The sequence below is a fragment of the Perca flavescens genome, chromosome 14 (genome assembly GCF_004354835.1).
Source record: "Perca flavescens isolate YP-PL-M2 chromosome 14, PFLA_1.0, whole genome shotgun sequence".
Taxonomy (NCBI): domain Eukaryota; kingdom Metazoa; phylum Chordata; class Actinopteri; order Perciformes; family Percidae; genus Perca; species Perca flavescens.
Genome location: NC_041344.1, coordinates 22,860,886 through 22,881,047, shown reverse-complemented (window position 1 = coordinate 22,881,047; position 20,162 = coordinate 22,860,886). Strand labels below are relative to the sequence as shown.

At 42.0% G+C, this 20,162-nt stretch overlaps 1 protein-coding gene across 3 annotated transcripts in view; it reads right to left on the bottom strand.

Moving 5' to 3' along the window:
• Positions 1-10,401, bottom strand: part of col16a1 (collagen, type XVI, alpha 1) — a 113,239-nt gene extending 102,838 nt beyond the window's left edge. For 2 of the 3 annotated variants that reach the window (XM_028596719.1, XM_028596722.1), the window contains exons 1-2: positions 10,116-10,401; positions 4,153-4,263 (exon numbers count right to left, since the gene is read on the bottom strand). In XM_028596719.1, coding sequence (XP_028452520.1) covers positions 4,153-4,228 — 76 coding nt within the window. In that variant the 5' untranslated portion in view covers positions 4,229-4,263; positions 10,116-10,401. The remainder of the gene's footprint in view (positions 1-4,152; positions 4,264-10,115) is intronic. The other variant, XM_028596720.1, reaches the window with a different exon arrangement.
• Between the last annotated feature and the right edge of the window lie 9,761 nt (positions 10,402-20,162).

Below are 20,162 nucleotides of genomic sequence, written 5' to 3'. Positions count from 1 at the left end.
TTAAAAAAAATCCCAATATATCGCCTTATGCACAGTATCGCAATATATTGCAATATATTGAATCGTGACTCATGTATCGTGATACGTATCGCATCGCCAGATTCTTGCCAATACACAGCCCTAAAAGAGAGGGTTCCTAACTGAACTTCATAATTAATTCACTATGACAAAGAGCAATGTAGTGTCAACTCAACTCTAGCTGGCCCACTGCAATATCCCAGCTAAAATAAGTAATGTGTGACCTTTCTCACATCTTGCAAGATGGTTAACAAACTTTAGAAGGTTAAGGAATCAATGGCCTTATTTACCATTGCCTTACTGTGGCTAGGGTCCACTGAAACCAACTGCCCCTGAGTTTAAATTCTGTTTCTGCAGCAGCAAACAATTGGCACAGCATTTTGATTAGGGAGAAGAGGTCACAGAAGAAGTGTTTGGTCTGTGGTTTGCAATAAGAGAGGTATGGTAGTTATTGAATGTGCTTTACAATGTGGCATTCCAAGATAATTGGACTGGGCTGCTGATCAGCAGAAAGTTAGACTCAGATGGAGAGTCTTCCAGGTCCCGGAGCTATTAAACACAAGCAACATATGGGACAGGGATGCTGGGTGGTGTAGTCGATTTAATATGATGATTCAATGTAGCTATATGTGAGGTTAAAGTGTGGGGAAAATCACAAACTGAGAGGATGATAAAAACCGAAGAAGGGTTTGACACAGAGGGGGAGAGTGTGCCTGAGAAGGCAAGTGAGACAGACAAGAGAGAACATTCCTGGTTTTTTTTTTCCCAGAGATAAAACTGCAGCACAGAGGAGTGGAAAGACTTAAAACGCTGTACTTGAGAGGGATGAGCTCACTCATTTTCCCCTTTTTGGGCCTCTGGCCCACATTCAAAACACACTTACAAGCACACACAGACACAGACTGGACTCATGACACACATTTACAAGCTTTTTCACAACAATAAACTGAGACAGTACATGCATGCAGAGGTCTGTACACTTCTCAAATAAGATTGCGTTGTTTGACATGATGTCTGGTAACCTGTGTGTTTGTGTGTGTGCAGGGTGGGCATATACATATCAATATACAATCGGAGAAAAAGGGCAAAAGACACTTAAAAGGAAATTGGTTGCTTATTACATGTCAGCTCCAAAAAATTTGACTGATCACATTTGTCATTTGTATGCACTGGGCAGTACTGAGATGCGACTCAATATTACTTTACTGCAATGCACATTTTCTGCAAAGAGTAGAGACATAACAGGACAGGTTCATTCATGAAGCAGCCACCCTGAAGCAGTTACAAATTTAAGTGTTTTTGCTCAGATTCATTTCTTGTCAGTGACGTCCTATCACATCTGACAGCCTCTCTCCTCTATTTAATTGGTTTACATTAAAGTAGACCCCTCTTTAATGTCCCGTCCCAACATCCTGTTTCATATGGAATTACATCAGATTAACAGATACACAATACAGTATTTACTATGAGTAAGGGGCTACAGAATATAATCAGTTCTGAGTGTAGAAGCAAAGACAACATATGGGATATTTACTACACTTCACAACAAGTTGTACGCCTAACCAGGCTCTGTAATGTATGTCTGTTTCTGCTGCTTGGCTTCTCTAACTTCTGATTCTGTGCAAATGAGCTTATTACAATTCATTGGCACCTGGAAACATACAACTTAGCTCAGACACAGATATGGAAAGCTAAGTAAAAACAAATCAATACACAAATCCATTACTTCAGACTGCATAGGGTCTGGGGCACACCAAAATAACCCATATCAGCAACACTTGACCAAAGGCAGGGAAGATCAGCAATTAAATTCAACCATGGGGACTAGTCTCTCTGGCGGATACACTGCAGAACGGCAGCACACTCATCCAGCTCGACTCCTCAACACTAGTTTTACTTAAACCTCCTTTCCTTCTGTAATGTCAGCAAATTACCAGTAAGTAGAGATTTGGATGAGTCAGAGGAATGTGTGTATGTGAGCGTGTGTGTGGCGCTTGCTGTGACAAAGTGTTATAGCTGCACTTGAGAAAGCACATTCTTCCAACCGCTGGGGGAGAGGACTCAGGGGAGCTGCAAGCTGACTCAGTCTCATCTGAAAAGCTCTGACTAGGGTCTCCCAAGAGGGATCCCCTCCTCCACAAAAGCTCCCTTCAGAGCTCCACGAGCAGCGGAGGATTGTTTGGCCCCCGGGGTGATATCACAGAGCCTACCCCCGAGAACACACTAACAGTGTGATGAGGGAGTATGACAGTTGGGAATGAAATAAATAAATAAATAAAACAACACAGTAAACTAGATGCACTGTGTTGACGCACGCAGACGCTCAAACACATTCTCTCTAACACACCAACAGACAATTAAACCCACAACATGCTCACACGTTTATATATGCACAAACAGACAAAATATTAAAAACCCATGTTTCTCCTATACAAATGCACAGAAAGCATCTAGTATGATGATTGATGGCTCATGAAGAGGAACACAACCGCACATGGTAAACACACACGCCTCCTTGCCACAGCCTAACCACTCTGCCACCAACAGCCACCAGCATGAAACGCAGATAAGCTGTAATTACAGTCCGTGTCTTTTTTTTTTGTAGCCTTGGGCCCCATCACACACACAGGGCGCATACACACAGTTCCATCAAACTCAGATGGGTTCCAAAGCGTGTCGAGTTCATCAAGCATACAATACCAGATAGAAAATTTGTCTCAGTTAAAACTGTTAGAATGGTTTTGTAATTTTGTCTTTTTAGCATTTAAATGAAGATGCAAGGACTGTTCTGAGAAGCAGTTAGTTGAGAGTAATAAATCATTTCTTGTGGCCTTTACCATTTAACATTTTTATCCACAGCTTCAGTTGTAGGCAGTTTAATATAAAGAGCTCCACTGTGACTATAAATGTAATGCAGTGCTTTTATTTTGTACATCCAATTTGGAATAAATGTCTTAAATGTCTTGTTCAACATCTTTGGAATTTTTTTTCTTGCCGTGAGTTACATGAGAAGAATGATACTGCTCTCATATGTGTACGGTAAATATAAACGATACAGCTAGCTGCTTGTTAGCTTAGCATAAAGCCTGAAATAGAGGTAAGCTGGCCTGGTTACATTTGAAGGTAAAAAAATCGGCCTACCAGTAGCTCACTAAGTAACCTGTTACATCGCGTTTGTTTAATCCGTCCAAAAACTTTAAATAGAACAAGCACTGGTTTTACATGTTGTTTTATGTCATATTATTTTTTTGCACGAGGATGGAACAAAACCACGGTGCACCCGGAACGCAGCACAGACACATCTGGTGAAAAATCTGGGTTATATTTAAAGGACAGATATGACAGTGGTATCCATCTTCTCATCTACCTCTCAGCAAGAGGAACTATTACTTATGTTATAAAGCAAGACATTTTCTTTCTCTTTTGTTTCAGTTTTAATTCCTTTAGAGAAGAGGGCGTAGTTAGCTGATATGGTGAACGCCGACACGTGACATGAGGCTGTGTGTGTGTGTGTGTGTGTGAGAGATGCTGATAACTCAGATTTGAAGGTGTGTGGAGGGGGATTGACTGAGGTGACCACATGTTTCTACACAGAGAACACTACAGAAGACAAAGACGCTGAAAGACTATTCTTGTTTTTCTACAAACTTTTGTAAATACACCTTTTAAACCTGAACTATAACAACAAGGAAAAAGCAGGGCTGGCCCGACAAGGACTCCAACAAAGGAAAGGACGCGTAGCAGTGAATGCGGAACGGCTTTCAGTAGAGACCGACGCCAGTAGGCCCGGCTTCAGATGCGAACGCATGCAGTGTCTGGGAGAGTCAGTTTAACATAGCACAAATCCCTCTAGAAGTTGGGAAGACATATACTCATCCAGGCAAGTTTGGTCTCAATTTCATGTTAAAGGCAACACGCAGGGAAAAGGAGACAGGGGGATTAACGGCTAGCCTCTAGTAGCTATGTCTTTGTGAAACGAGCCCAGGTTAGCTTTAGCCATTTGTAACACTTTCGTTTGTTTCTGAAGATCACCTCTTTTTTTTTTTTTTTTACCAATGCGTAACACTACTACTACGTACTAGAGTTTACATTTTCTTTTTTCAAAATAATTCCAGCAGGGTGGAGGAAACTCACCTTGTTCTGATGTCAGCGTGTCACACGATCCAAAGCTGAGGGCCAACAGAGTCAGAGAGGAACAGAGAAGCCACATGGTTTCACTCCACCGAAAACACCTCACGTCACCAGCTGATGGATGAACAAACAGAAAAAGAGAAAGTCAAAAAAGTCAAATCCTTCCTACATTCTCTCAGAATGACACCCAGTCTGCTCACTCTGCCGACAGCTGCACATTATGTTTGACTCCTAAATAGACATTGATGTATATTTATGAGTCAGTCACAGTTGATGTGTTAATTATGTGGTATGATGCGGGCTTTGTTAGTGGCATATGAATTAACCAGAATGTGCTTCATTAGGGAGTGTAACTCCATAAAGTCTGATCATAGTCATTATCCTGTCCATCTGGTTGGCCTTTGACTGGGCAGCTGCTACACACACACAAATGTCTGTAAGAGTGCACATAAGTGCACACATTCACGTGACCGTGTGTAGGAAAGAATTCTAAAAGAAAAAAAGAATGTGCACATGCTGCTGCACACAAACACCAAGAGAACAAAACAAAATGCACACATAGAAGTCAACTGATTTACATGCAGGCTGGTTAGTCCTGAGTGAAACACAGGGGCCAAAACACACAAACACATCTGGAGACTATTCCACTGGAGCCATGGTTGTGTTGCACCAGATGCTTCCACGTGGCCCAACAACAAGCAAACACACACACTCCTGCACAGATTAAAATACTTGCCACGTCTAAATAATCATATTCAGAGTCTCCACAGTCCCTTTGCCTTACTGCAACCCCTTATTCTTAAAACACACTCAAGAATGCACGCACACAAACACACCAACACCGCCCACTCCGACTCACAGAAACACATCCCAGCTGACCTGGACTTGCCCTCGGCATGTGTGAGGACCCCATAACTCTGCAGTGTTTACAGGTACAGCAGGGCCCTCAAGGCAGGCAGGCGAGCAGACTGTCTCTGTACACACACCTGTCCCGTTTGCCAGGAGAAATGACCCCCACGCTCCCCTGGGGGTACACAATGTGGTGTACCTGCCCAGCTGAGGACACTGTGTGAATACCATCTAGCCTGACCTGACTTCCTGCAGCTTGCTGCTAACAGACAATGTGGTGGACTATGGTGTTTCAAATTATGTTCTGAAATAATGACAGCTTGACATGCTCTGCATTGTGAATTATGCATTCAATTTTGGGTGCTGCTGACTCAAGGTGTGGTTCCTTCCCTTGTTTTCTTCCATTTTAAAAAGGCCAGGGTTACCATTTTATGAAAAGAACAAGATCTTTGCAAGACACTGTATAATTTTGCTGTGGCACAATTTATCCGTGTGCACAACTGTTGACAACATGGACACTTTTTATGTAAAATTAGCTGCGAGCTAAACAGCAAGAGGAATAGATTAAAACAAAGTTTTTCCCTGCAGTTGAATGGGTGGAAGGTTAATCAAAGCCTTAGACGGCTGAGTTTGAGCACTCTAAAGCTGAAGCTATTATTATAGGCTTCATGCCACATGATCACAATAATAAGAAAGTTCACACAGTACATAATACATCACAGTCCAGAGAACACAGGCTGAGGGAAAAGTTACAGCTCATTGCTATTATTATCTGGCCATAATCCAAAACAATTTAATAGGCTCCCTATATGTGTTGCTATGGTTGTCTCTCTTTCTTTCTCTGCACTCCATCTGCAGCTTCACAGGCCACCCAGCTGGCTACAACAGATAAAGTCAGTACGGGGTCAGGCCACTGGGCTTGGCCTCTGGGCTGGCTATGAGCCCGGTAAGCAGGCCCGCGAGTGATCGGGTCACTGAGTACAAAGCTAAAACAGGAAGGAAAACAATGACAGATTTGAAAGTCTTCCAGCACTAAAAGCCTGAAGACATGCGCTGGCGGACAGAAGTGGTGACCAACATTAACAATCACATCACAACGCTCATCATTTCATCCTTGGACAGTATTTTTACGACAACAATGTGTCTCCATGGAAGGTACAGACCAGCTCAGTAGTTACAGGGGTCATTTAGGTTCTAGGACCAGACCTATTGAATATTTTCTATTTTCAGTAGAGCTAACAGTTCCAGTTCTTGTATGGCTTGAATACATGGACAGACACTGATATTGTCCTATATAACAATGGAGGTAATTTGTGCTCAATGCTTAGCAATTTTGGTTGTCACACATTTCATCATCATTGCCACTGCTTACAGATGGAACAACAGCCCCAACACAAGCCTGTTTAGAGGAACACACACTGACAGAGTTAAATGAAACATGTCCTCTCTATGGCCTGACAAGAGAATTGCTTATTAGCCACCAAGTCATGGATGATTAAATAACAGTGAAACCGTTGCCCACTATTTAGACTCCTTTCCATCTGTTTAAATGGGAGAACCCAGCATAAATGTGTCGGCTATGTAACATTTGAGGGTTCAGTACCTTTCCAGCTGTCTCTTCCAGCATTCTGTAGAAGATTGATGGACAGTTCGCTCACAGAGTATCTATTTCCAATCTACCCTGCTCACACATACAAACACACACAGTCCAGAGCGGTTTGGGTGCAAGGAGGTAAGCCTGCCTCCACAAAGCGTACGTCCTATGGAGCCATTTTGTTACTAACAAGACATCACTCGCCGTTAGCATTCGATTGACTGCTATTCATTTTGCGCCACTTTGACAGCAAATAACTTTACATCAGAAGCGTTTAAAAACTCTATTTGTCCATTGTTTATTTCTAAAGAAACACGACAATGTATAAAAGGCTCCATTACCTTGTATCTCACATTATGGCTCTGTAGCAGACGTTTTTGTAAAAATAGGCTAACGATTGTGTTATAACCACGCGACTTACTGTCGCATAGTAGAGGAAATACCATATAGTACAGGAGAAGCTCGCAGGCAGTTTCGACTTACATTAGCTGTTTAAGTTTAATTACTAATGTTAACTAGCATTTTAGTTAGCAATAATTATGTGTTATCTCCTAAAATATACCTACACTCTCCGTCTCTGCAAGATTGGGAATGATTGAGATTTCTTTTGGCACAGCTACCAGAAGACTTACAACTTTCAGACAGGTTGTTCCCGTCACATCTACGTCTTCAAGCTCAGTTGGAGGCTGCGCAGTAACGCTCAGCCCTCACCAGAAAAGTGCTTCTGACAGACTTCACTGGTCTCCGTGGAAATCTACAGTGTCACGTTGTCCATTTCTTTAACTGTCTATGTGTGGGTACCGGGCAGTGAAAACATCCTCCTGATCGGACTGTGGGGTCGTGACCCCTGAATAAATTGTCCAGGTTAAGTCCTCTCCCAGCAGAGAACGTGTAGGAAAGTCCACTAAAAGTTGACTGGAATGCAGCCATAAAACAGAAGTCCTGCATAAAAAGTGGACAGGTAGATGAATGAATGCATACAATGACATAAAAAAAATACATATACAGTACAGCATGCGTGCCACAGAAGACAAAAAGGGGCAGAAATACAAGGATGTGTTTACAAAGCCAGAACAAGAATTGTTGAGCATTGTCAGAGCATCACTTCAGTCAGTAGACTCGTCCTCTGGCAGCCATGCATGTCTGTGCCAAATTTTCTGCCAATCCATCAAGTAACTGTTGAGATATTTCTGTCTGGACCAAAGTGATGGACCGAGTGATGGATGTTGACAACAGTCAATATGCTGCTATCTTTTCAGGCATGCCCCGGAGTTCTTTTTGCCAGATAGGAAGTATCAGAGCATTTCTGACAGTCAGAAGTTTCTCTTTACTGTGATTCGGATGTCATCATGAACAGAACAACATGTCCACGTACAATCATGGCTCTTGGAACTCAGACCAAACCTGAGAGTGCATTGCAGGCCTGTTACAACGGGGAACTCTGAGGGAATAAAAGTAATTAAAGATGCCCTGAGGCGTCTATAGACACTCCAGATATCCACTGACTGGGAGCAATAAAAACTCTCAAACTAGCGAAGACAATATCCAAAGCTGTAAAACATTCAAAGGAAACTGTGGCAAGTTTTTACTAGTCTTACATACTGGGCTGTGTTCAGGGCCTTGAATAGTTGTGAATGAGAAACAAGCCAGCACGGTTGCAGATTGCGAACAAAAGGAGGGAGTTTTGAATACATACAACCCTCCCTCTGCTCATGGTTGCCTCAAAGTTCCACTGCCATGGACACTTTTGGTCCATCATGTAAAGTCCGTCATGTAAAGTGACGCCTAATCAGATGACGTGAACTGGTTGGCCTCGAGCCCATTCTATGCATGGTTGAGTCAGCCTTCAGATGACCTGCTAAAGGCTGACCATTTCTGATAGCTTAATGTTCACTTCACTGCTGACCGGAATAAGCAAAGTCAAGTGGATGACAAAATTATCTGTAGGCACACAGTACACGCTAGCATTAGAAGCAGTACACGAAACAGATCCTGCATGGCCCACAGCTAAACACAGCATTTTCAGCCTGCAGCAGGTTAAGTGAGCAACACTTAATGTGCAGTTTAATTCAAGGACACCAATTTGTTATGTTTGCAGGGCTACATTCCCCAGGGGGGGGGGGTTAAAGTTTAAAGAACTGAGAGATAAAATACGCGAATAAATAAAATTGACAGTGCAGTATAAGAACTGAGAGATAAAATACGTGAATAAAAGTTACAGTGCAGTATAAGAAATTAAACATTAAAGAGCAGTTATAGAATGTCATTCAGTGTCATCAATGCCACTTCAGTATAACAAATGAACAGTTATTTAAAGAAAGGCAACATCAAAAAGATAGGTCTTTAGCTTTGATTTAAAAGAACTGAGAGTTGCTGCGGATCTGCAGTTTTCTGGGAGTTTGTTCCAGATATGTGGAGCATAAAAACTGAACGCTGCTTCCCCCTGTTTAGTTCTGACTCTGGGGACAACAAGCAGACCTGTCCCAGACGACCTGAGAGGTCTAGATGGGTCATAGTGTAGTAGCAGATCAGAAATGTATTTTGGCCCTAAACCGTTTAGTGATTTATAAACCAGCAAAATTATTTTGAAATCAATTCTTTCAGGCACTGGAAGCCAGTTTAGAGACTTCAGTACTGCAACAGTACTGTAATGCAACAGGCAACAATGAGCTGTTCCACATGTGGCAGGGAAGGAACCACAGAAAACTTTCAAGATGGGTTATCAGACAGGATGCAAAATCCAGCAGACAGGGGATGGCTGAGTAATGAGGAAAACAGATGTGACTGTGGCATTCAAGCTTCCTCCTCAGCACTTTTCCTTTTTTTCCCCCCCAGGTATAGAGGAAAGAAATTAGATGTTGGACACTGATCTCAAATCAGTGCAGTAATAGGCTCAGACATTACTTGGCCTGAATGATATGCATGTTGCAGATCCAAACACGGCGCTGCTGAGAGGCTTTTCCGTGCCACAAGGGTTGGATGCAAGCCACAAAGATTTACAGTAACAGCTCAGCCCATGATGTGTTGTAGTAAGGCCTGGCTTTGAGTATGAAGGGATTGGGAAAACCAGCATCACTTTTGCAAGCAGCTATACCAAAAGTTCCTGGCAAGATCCAATAAAGAAGTACAAACATGTGTCAGGACTACCCAGCAGATATAACTTTAATGATCCCCACTGGGAGACAGTTTGTTTGTCAAGCTTACATGAAGACATTTATCTCCAAAAATTATGAAACTTTCCTTAAGCATCACTAATATAATCTCATAGGATATGCACTGTATATATGGTGCTCTATAGTGATTACATTGATATTTATTTGTTATCTGCTGTATAATACGCTTATAATATCCCCATGTGATGTAGCCTATATGATGTACGCCTGTTGCAATACGAACCTATAGCCTACTGCAAAAGTTTCAGCATAAAGTTCCACTACCTTTACTGCGACGTTTCTTTAAAACGTACAACGCGTTTACATTTCAAGCATTGCTAACACGTCTATTAAGTCCACAAAAGCCATACCTTCAGCTACTGATAAATCCACAGATTGGCGACCACATTAATCCGGAAATAAATGCGTGATTGAATCCAGGGAACTCTTGATGGGCGATGCAAATGCAATTTAAATGTAATCCAGAGCGTCTTTTGTCCCGTTGCTTTTCTTTTCTTGAGGCTTCTTCCACGGAGAAAGGAAAGAAGAAAAAAAGTTGCTGCAAGATTGTCCGTGTCCAACTTTTCCCCTCCCCTCTCCCCACCGCTGCTGCACAATCCAAATCCCAAGTCTCTCTCCCTCTTCTACTCCCCCCTTTGCTTTTCAGTATGTGGTTTTCTCCGTTCCTCCTTACTTTTTTCCTCTCAGTCTCTCTTCCCCCTGCCCATCGCTCTTCTTGTACCCCCCTTTGTTTCTCCCCTCCTCTCTTTGGGGGAGACCCCTCGGTGAAACGCGTAGTGGCATCACCTTGCATGTCCACAGTGCTGGAGAATGAGCCTGGGGCATCTCTCTAATCTCTCTTCCAGGCCCCTATCCTCTCTTTACCCTCTGACCCCCCCACACCACCACCACCACCACCATCACCCTCACCTCCTCACCCTCCCTCACCTCTCACTGTTTGAGTTCATGGCTTACTGGGAAACTTCCATTCTGTCTGGGTTAAAGCACTGAATTAGGACAAGAAATATGGATAATGGCAGCACGGCTGGTGCATTATTGAGAGGAATTTCTTCCATTAAAATTAATGAACTTGCTTATCATACTTACCTTTGATTGACGGCCAGGTCCACATCTTCCATATTGTTTTATCACTGGGTTTTATTGCATCCGATCCATAAAGTGGCCTCGTTTGCAGCCCCTGACCATTCCAAAACACTCGTCTTAATAGCCACATCAATTCCACCTTTATTGTCAGTAAGTAAATAGTTGAGGAGGCAAATAAATATCACTTTGGCATTTGATTTACATGTGCCTCCCCCTTTGCTGTGGCTGAATAGGTACTAAGGAGTGCTCACATCGTCAAGATATTTATTTCTGTCCTCTGTTTAGAGGTCAACTTCTCCACAAAGCCATTACCTTTCACATTCTCATTAGTTTTAACCTCTAGCTCAGAAAGAGAAAAAAAGTTCAAGCAGCATAATGAGATCATCATTAATCAACAACTTGGTGAATTCCAGCAAAGCCTCTTTGACTAGTTCACATGTGTCAAACTCAAGGCCCGTGGGCCAAATCCGGCCCCTCGCACATCCTGATCCGGCCCGCATATCAATTTAGGTTCACAAATTTTGGCCCGCCTAGTTGTGCGCCAAACCAAAAACATGGGAAACTGTTTTTCAACTAGCAATTACCCAACACTCAAAGCAGAATTTGGCAAATTTGCCGACTTTGAGACTCAGAAATTCCCACAGAAGCAGAGAGTTTGCATATTCAGGCTGTGAAAGAGGTTGTTGTGAGTCAACTGGCTGGTAGCTTAGAAAATGTAATCATTGTTTTGCTCGATTTGCTAAATTCTAGGATGGCTTTGGAACTTTTTTACTCACTTCTTCAGGGCTTTATGTGGACCAACTGTAAATGAGAAGACTATATGATACATGCAATAATTGAGTCAAAGATATTTTACTTTTTTGATGAAATAAAAGCATGTCAATAAACTATACATGTCTGGCCCTTGGGGCAATTCTCTTTTTCCAGTGTGGTCCTTAGGGAAATTGAGTTTGACACCCCTGGAGTAGTTTATCAGAGGAACAAGACGTTTACTCTCCATCAATGACTTTTGCAGCTGTGTAGCGATGCCGCAACCTTTGAACTACAAGTTCACCCGGATGTGACCATTTTGAGCTAACAACATTGGTGGAAACTAAGTCATTTGGCCACTGTCTGTGGGACAAGTGTGTATGTGTCTCCATATGTGCTAGTGGCACAATCATATGGAAGCTAAGACCTTTTTTTTTAACTGAACACTTTGTTTTGTATGAATAAATATATCCTCCATAGTCTTGAAATCAACCCATTGCTGAACACTTAATGTCGCAATTTAAATAGCACAGAATAACAATGAAATAGCTTCTTTTAAAAACCCATCAGTCTAAATGTGTGTCGTTTGCAGTTTCCAGTAGTTATTTCCATGTCAAGTGCAAATTCAAAAAAAAGATTTTCTTTTTTCTGGTTCACAATTTCTGACAGAAAAGTGTCTGGGGTTACCAACCGCTCGTGTGAAGGTCTCTTTCTTAGATCATATGGCTGACAGAAAGTGACCTGATAAGACTGGGGTCAATTGCTTATTCTTGGCCGAATTTCACCAATCCGTTTCCATCCAATTTGAAACCTGAGTTTTTAAAATGGAATGTAGTTTTCCATTTTCAGAAATGTGTACAGACATTCTTGGTGCCCAGAGGAGAACGCCTAAGGATTTTGGTTATCCCCTGACTTTTCCTCTGATCAAAGTTTTTATGGGATTAGTTTTCACTTATCCGGTGAAATATCGCAACATCTACAGCCAAGTACAACCTTCCAGCATGGCTGTAGACTCTTAGTGTTGTTTGAATGTTTGCCAATTAGATTAGTCTGTATTTGTGAACCCTAAAATGTTTTGTGAAAGTTTACAACTTGAAATTAGCTACTGGAAAACTTGATCCACTTGAATGTAAAACTATGGTTTTCAAAGTAAAACATTAAAATGGTAAAAATCCAGTGGTATTTAAATGTCACAGTTAGGTTTTTGTATGATTCTAAATCTAATGGCCAACAGGTATGTAGCATGAATGTATAATAACAAGGTGTGCAGAGTGTGTTTGAGAGACCCGTACATGCTTCAATAAATGCAGTTTTCTTTTCATCTCTCGGTAGATTTATTTATAAATCTGTTTAGGGGTGGTTTAAGCTCTGCGAAGAGATACATACATTATTAACTCGGCAGGAGTGCCTGTGCTGTCATGCCTGCCTCTTGATGGGGTTTTCTGATAGTATTGGTATACGATTCACATTCAAACTGGCTCTCTTTGCCTCAATACAATAAAGGTTCAATCCCGTCGAATGAAAGAAGATGCATCACCTTTTCATCTGCAAAAAAGAAAATGCCCCTTAAATGCATCTCCATGAAGATATTGTGAGAGAAAACTATTTCACAATTATGTCCCCGTCTCACACACAAACACTGTCAGGTACTGACCCTTCATCTTTGCTGCTTATCCACTTGTCGTTGATGTCACTGATTAAGAAGCAGACATAAATCTCCCTGCCAAAGTTTTCTGCTTGTAAAGTGTTCTGTTCCAAACTTGCCAATGCAGAAGAAAATTGCATATAATAATTACGAGACCTTTCCTTCAAAGGTGCTGTGAGTGTTTGTGCGTGTGCGAGAGGAAGACAAAAAAGAGAAAGTATTGACAAGAAAGAGGCAATTATTTTGAAGGTCTCTGTATTATACATGAAAGGACGCTGTTTCAGACACCTCCTGAGAGCTACATACGGGTAACAGATTTGTCTTCTCTTCCAATTCTTCACAGCTTCTATCTGCGTAAAAAAAAAATCAGGCCACGCAGCGGCATGCGACTACACTTTCAATGAGAATTGATGTAAATGTTCCAGTTCACATGCATATGAGCCATTCATATCATCGCCTGGTGGGACTTAATTGTGATGACAACCCTGAGAGACACGATCATAAATGCTTCATTGGAAAATAAAAAGAGAAACAAAAAACAATAAAACAAAGTAAAAGATTGCTGTGAAGGATCGCAGACTGAGATATCATCGTAAAAATTCAGAGCCTTGGGGAAGGCGCGGGTTGCGACGAAATTGGCCTCATCTCAAATCAGTCTGCACTGTTGTTAAATACATTGACAGGCAACACAAGGCTTCTGAATATGGCCTGGTTAGATTGGTCCAAGTGTTACAGGCTTGGTGTGTGTGTGTGTGTGTGTGTGTGTGTGTGTGTGTGTGTGTGTGTGTGTGTGTGATGTTGTGGTGCATTACAATCACACATCCTGTGCAAGGTTGGTGGGTTTGGCCGAGTTCCAGCTCTCGGCGGGGGACTGTCTCTGAAAATGAGGATCAATGACTTAGTCAACCGGCATCGTATGGTGGTCTGAAAACGTTCCATGATTTACGAGATGCGGGACCTCGCACACTGACCAGCTTTATTCTTTCAGCGCTCTAACTTTTGCATCACCTTCTGTTCAACTCTGCAGTGCTGTGCCCTTCTTTTTGAATGCTCCTGTTCCATATTTGGACACCACATTTAAAAATGAAGTAGGTCTTCTCAATATAAGCTCCCTTAAAGCGTAACTCTCACCAAAATGCAACCTAGGGTCTTTTTGCGAATGTACCTGAGTCAAACTTTTCTTTAAAAGCATATTTAGGACAGAAGCGCCACTTTTAAGATTTACCGTATTTTTGTTTTTCAGTCAAATGGCCTTTTGAATGGGAGTGCTAGGGGCACTTTTATGCTGGCCTAAAACACTAAGAAGGCTCAACACAACACCTTTGCTTGAAGTATCACCAGGGGCTCTACACCTTAACGAAAGCATTGACAACATTGCTTGTGTACCCAGAGTTTACTAAAAAGAAAGGTTTTGAACAACTCACCGTAGCTCTTGTTGTTTCCGGCCGCAGCCATTTTATCAGTCAAAATTCCGATTTCCGAATGCAACGTGTTACGGAGTGTAAAGATGGAAAGCTCCTAAAGCTTAGTTCCATATAAATGCATGGATAATTTGTTGTTTTGTCGTTAGTGAAAAACAATATTTACCTTGTAGTTGAAAAAGGAGCCTCATATAAGAATGACATTTCCCCCTATGGAGTCCGTTAATTCGCATTCGGATATCGACTCGTTTTTGACTAGGGGTGATACTTTGAGCAAAGTTTCATGTTGTGTTGAGCCTTCTTAGTGTTTTAAAAATAGCTATTTTGAGACTAGCATAAAAGTGCCCCTAGCACTCCCATTCAAAAGGCCATTTGACCGAAAAATACGGTAAATCTTAAAAGTGGCGCTTCCGTCCTAAATATGCTTTTAAACGAAAGTTTGACTTGGGTACATTCACAAAAAGACCCTAGGTTGCATTTTGGCAAGAATTACGCTTTAAGTTCCTATAATAAAAAAAACGGGGAGAAAGGCAATCCAGTCTGATTACAGCTGTGCTTCTGTTGATAACAGATAAAAGTCTCCAGTGGTGTGGGACTGGAAAGGACTGCACCTGTTGCAGTCCTCTAGGGGGTACTCCAGGACTGACACAGTTACCCCTGGCTAAGGAAGAGGCATCAGGGGAGGGGGTCCAAATGTGTGTGCAAATGCGCCCTCCCAGAATTATCATCCCGCTATCCAAGTCTCTCCATCTTCATTCTATCCTGCCCTCCTTCTCCATCCGCCCTCATTCATCTTGCCACGAGCATACGCCTCCTGCATCTTTTTTTCCCACCACCTCCTTCATCCAAAGCTGTAGACACGTACGAGACGGGCCTTTCTCTCTTTTCCTCCCCCTTAGTCTCCTCTCCCACAGCCTCACCACTCTTTCTCTCCCTCAGCAACTATGTGAGGCACAGGGAGTGGATGGATTCTGGCAGTGTCTTTATTGGCTCTGTTATTTCCACTGCATGCTCCCTTGCTCCTCTAAGAGGATGAGGGATGATGGGGGAGCAAGGGAGCATTGAAAGAGGGGGAAAGATGGGATGGGTGGGTGGGTGTTGGTTAGGTTTAGCTCAGTTGGAGTGGGTGAGGAAAGAAAGAGGGAGATCGAGAAAAAAGGAAGCGTACTTTGTCCCTTTTTTTTGCATTCACCTTAGAGTTGCAGTCAGTGAACCTTTACACACGCAATGCTGAAAATCTGACACACACACACACACACACACACAGCAGAGGAGAAGACACACTTGGCGAGTCCCTGCATCTTTACGGCAGGCTGAGGAGTGGATTCTATTTCAAGCATGAGAGCCGATATAAATCAGTCAGTCAATGAGGAAAAAGAGAGCCACACATGCTTATAGATGGGCAGTCGCACAAAACACACAGCACTGAATTAGAGCGAGGGACTCCTGTTTTGATAGGCATTAAAAGCCTCGGTACACTGGTGTGTACCAGTAAATTGGCTTAATACCCAACACTGGCTCTTGTTGGCTGATAATGCAACCGAGGCTTCAGCCTAGCATGAATAAAACAGTGTGTGTGTGTGTGTGTGTGTGTGTGTGTGTGTGTGTGTGTGTGTGTGTGTGTGGAGCTCCTCAGTTTGCTGGTCTGCGTTATTGCTGCATAAGCCATGGAGTAAAGTCAGACTCCCACAGCTGCAGCAAACCGGCAACTTAAATTACAGCATCGCCACACACTGAGTGCATTTTTGGATTTAAGACAGGAGCGAGATACCGTAATACGTTACTAATGTCTAATTCGCCTGTCGTGACATAGGGGGGAAGCACAAAACAGAGCACAACAAAGAGAAGGAATGGGATCCATAAAGAAAAGAGCAAAAGATAGTTACTAAGGAAGATGAGGAGGGAGGCTTGAAAAAAAAAAGAGGGAGTAGATTATGTCTGCCACATCCTGCGCCATGAAGACAAGCATGTGGAGCCTATTTGGCCAACTGACACATATTCCAACAACAGCATTTTCTTTCCTCTCCCTCCTCTCAGTCTTTCCATCCAGAAGAAAGGTTGGAAAGGCAAAGAAGGGGGGATGGATTCGTAGAATATGCTTACACAGGCTAATAAGAAAGAGGGGGAGAGTAGGGAGAAATTAATTCAGATATACAAAAAAAAAAAAAAAAAAAAAAGAGAGAGACCAAAAAGTTGTGGGGGAAATACACTAGCTGCAGCAGTAGTTTTCCATTGGAGTCTGGAAAGAGTTGGTGTACTACTCTCATTGGAGCCAGGAAGCATGCGTGGTCCTCACCAGGCCACGTTATTCAGAAGTTTATGGGAGCTCACTGCTTCCAGGACTTCTTCAAAGAGAAGGATTTTCTTCCTTTTTTCCAAACATGCTGCATAATGAACATGAGACTCACAACATGCCAAATGTATTTTCCACATTAAACACAGTCAAGCTTCTTGTTCAGATTATTCCCTTCTAACTAAATAAGAAATACTGCTTACCCCCTATAATTTCCTTCATTTAGTCAACGTGTGTATCTATTTCATGCTCAACTTCTGAATATCTGTTTTTACATGTATATGCGTGGATGTGTGTCTGGACATATGTCTATGTAATTTGTTTCATTCCTGATGTTCACATTATGGTATCCCATTCAAATTTGTACCTGACCTCACCTAAGCAACAAGCCTCTACCTGAGTCAACATTGTGCTGTCCAAAACACACAATCACTGAAGACTGAGTAAGCTTATTAGCTCATTCATATTCCTGAGATATGACAATTTCCACTGCAGTTAAAAGAATACACACCCATTTTCCTCCTGACAACTGAAAATGTGATTGGATAACTATTAGAATGCATTAGAATTTAGTTAAAGGTACGGCTAAATTCACACAGAATCACAAAGTTATTATTTCCTTTCTATGCCAGTCAACCTGAAACAAGACAATAGCTCTGTTTGAAATGACATACAAACATGCTATTCAAACTACGTATGACGTAAAATTGAGAATGCAGTGCATTCCAACTGCATAGTATGTGGATTTTGTGTGCGAGACAAATGCCCGGATGTATACTAGATTAGCAAGAATTTCTGAGTATGCAACGAAATCTTACTGGACATACTCAACCTCCCTAAAATACATTGCATCTCCTCAGACTATGCAATGTCGAACTGCGAGGCAGACGGTTAAAACATTAGCTGGTTGGACAAAACAATTACGAATCATGGCGAATGATGTTAAGGTATAGTTATGAGGATAAACGTGGGGGCTCACATATATAATCTATGTAAAAAACATTTAACACAAATATATTTAGTCAATGTGTACCATGTTTACTATCATAGTTTGTCGTTTTAACATGCTAACATTTGCTAGCTGAAAGTACAGCTGAGGCTGATTGGAATTTTAGAAGTTTAGCTTATATAAAAAGGAGCTCATAAGAAATTGCTTTTTGTCAGTAACCATAATATTTCTGTTGGAACTGAACCTTTGTTATGTTACTGTTTCCCCATCTAGCACTGGTTGGACAGCATGTGAGGGGCCGGGTCTGATTCAACAGAAACAGGATCGTTATCATTAATACCTCTGCTGGCGCCTTGTCACAGGGGCAAACAAACTTCCCTCTGAGGTGTTTTGTTTTCCATCAGTAATTTAAGTTAATCTATTTATTTCTGCGGATGCGCGAGGGAGCCAAGCAGCTCTGCAAACAATAAATGAAAAAAGCCCTCTTCACTTGGCTGTCTCCGAGGACTTAGGAAGTGATGTCTTTAGTTCAAGGGCTGGAGACGGCCAAAGGAGCATTATGACTTGGCCAAGGTCGACTGTTGACACTTGCCTCCTAATTGCCCAGGGGCTGCATGGGCATGCAATCTACTTTCAAATGCAAAACTGCACTTTAAGAGATTACAGAGACACACCTGGAATACATATTACCATTTAGCATTGCCCAAGACTTTCCTCTCTGTTAATCAGCTTAGATAGTTTATCATGGATAAAGTGTGCACACTCACGTCCCAAACACATAACCCGAGCATGCAAAAGCACACACAGACTTGTCTTTTATCAGCACAAGCAAAACTGCATTACCATGAAAAGTTTTACAAGGCAATATAAAGAAGATGTAGCGGCATCTGCATGTCCTCCAGCGGCTCTGTGGCTAATTACAGCAGGTCATAAAGCACATTCAAAACACATACCACAGCAAGTGTCTGACTGAATCAATATCAGCATGCTTCATGCCGCGCATACTCAACCACAGTGGTTATAATCAAATCAATATGAGCAATATCAGCGTTGTGTATCTCAGCTGTAACCTCAGTGCTGTGTCCGTTATAATCGCTCCATTAATCCTTCAGGGACCTAAAACTCTCCTTGAATGCCTACAAAAAAAGTTATATTTGCTAGTGAAGAGTGTGTGCAATGAGTCATCCTCAAGGTGCGTGGGTAGAGTTAGAACTACCATTACTTAATGTACATCTCTGAGAGGTTTGATTCTGGTCTACAGCACCAAAACCCAGACAGTTTAAATCAGCCCTGAGTCGGAGGCTTTTAGGCTAATCGAAATGTCCGCCAGGTAAACGAAGCACACCAGGAGTTCAGGATACTTCTGACAGCCGATGGTGGCAGGTTTAATGAAAGCATTGGCTCATTAACATGGGGCTCTGACGGTGGCCCCGTGCTGTCCCTTCCAAGCTCGTTATCTCAACAGCAATCCACCACATCCATGGCTAATTAGCTTCAGCACACAATAAAACTTCTAACATTTTGAGAGATAATTAGAAGAGAGGTTTGGTTCTGGAGCTTGCTAGCATGTTATCAGCAGGTCTACCGATACAAAGCATCAGACGGCTGCAGGCTCACTTAATTTCTCCACCCTAATGATGGATACTGCACAAGGGCAAAAGTTTGACTTGAAAAGTAATAGGTACACAAACAGGAGGGGGGACCGGCTGTCCTCCTTTCAGAAAACTGTACATTTAGTCCATGTAATTCTATGACTGCTGTATGAACAAAGCTAAACACAATGTGCTGTGCATAGGTTACAATATAATCAGTGCTGATACAAACCACGCACTACACTCCAGTCTTCAAGAAGAAAAATGCCACATTTCTCTTTTGTCACCATGTTACACAGGCTCTCACGATCACTGTTCTGTCTTCTGCAATGAATAGAAAAGTGGCAGTAACACATAAACGTTATTTCATGTAACATAAATGACCTGTATGTTTTCAGAATGTGTTCAGAAGTGGGCTAAATTGCTTCAAAGTAGCTACTTGTCAGACATTTATTTAGCTGCTTGCTGTTGTCAGAAAAGCAAACCGCGTGTTGCCATATCTTATGTTGCCATGTCTTTTTCATTTCTTTAGACTACTGTGTGTCAGAGCATAACAGACATGATTTGAAAGTGGGTTAGACAGACTATCACGCTATGTTTTCTCTCCTTTTGTTTCATTTTACAAGTAAATAATGGCCAAAAGTCATTCTTATTTTTTAGATCT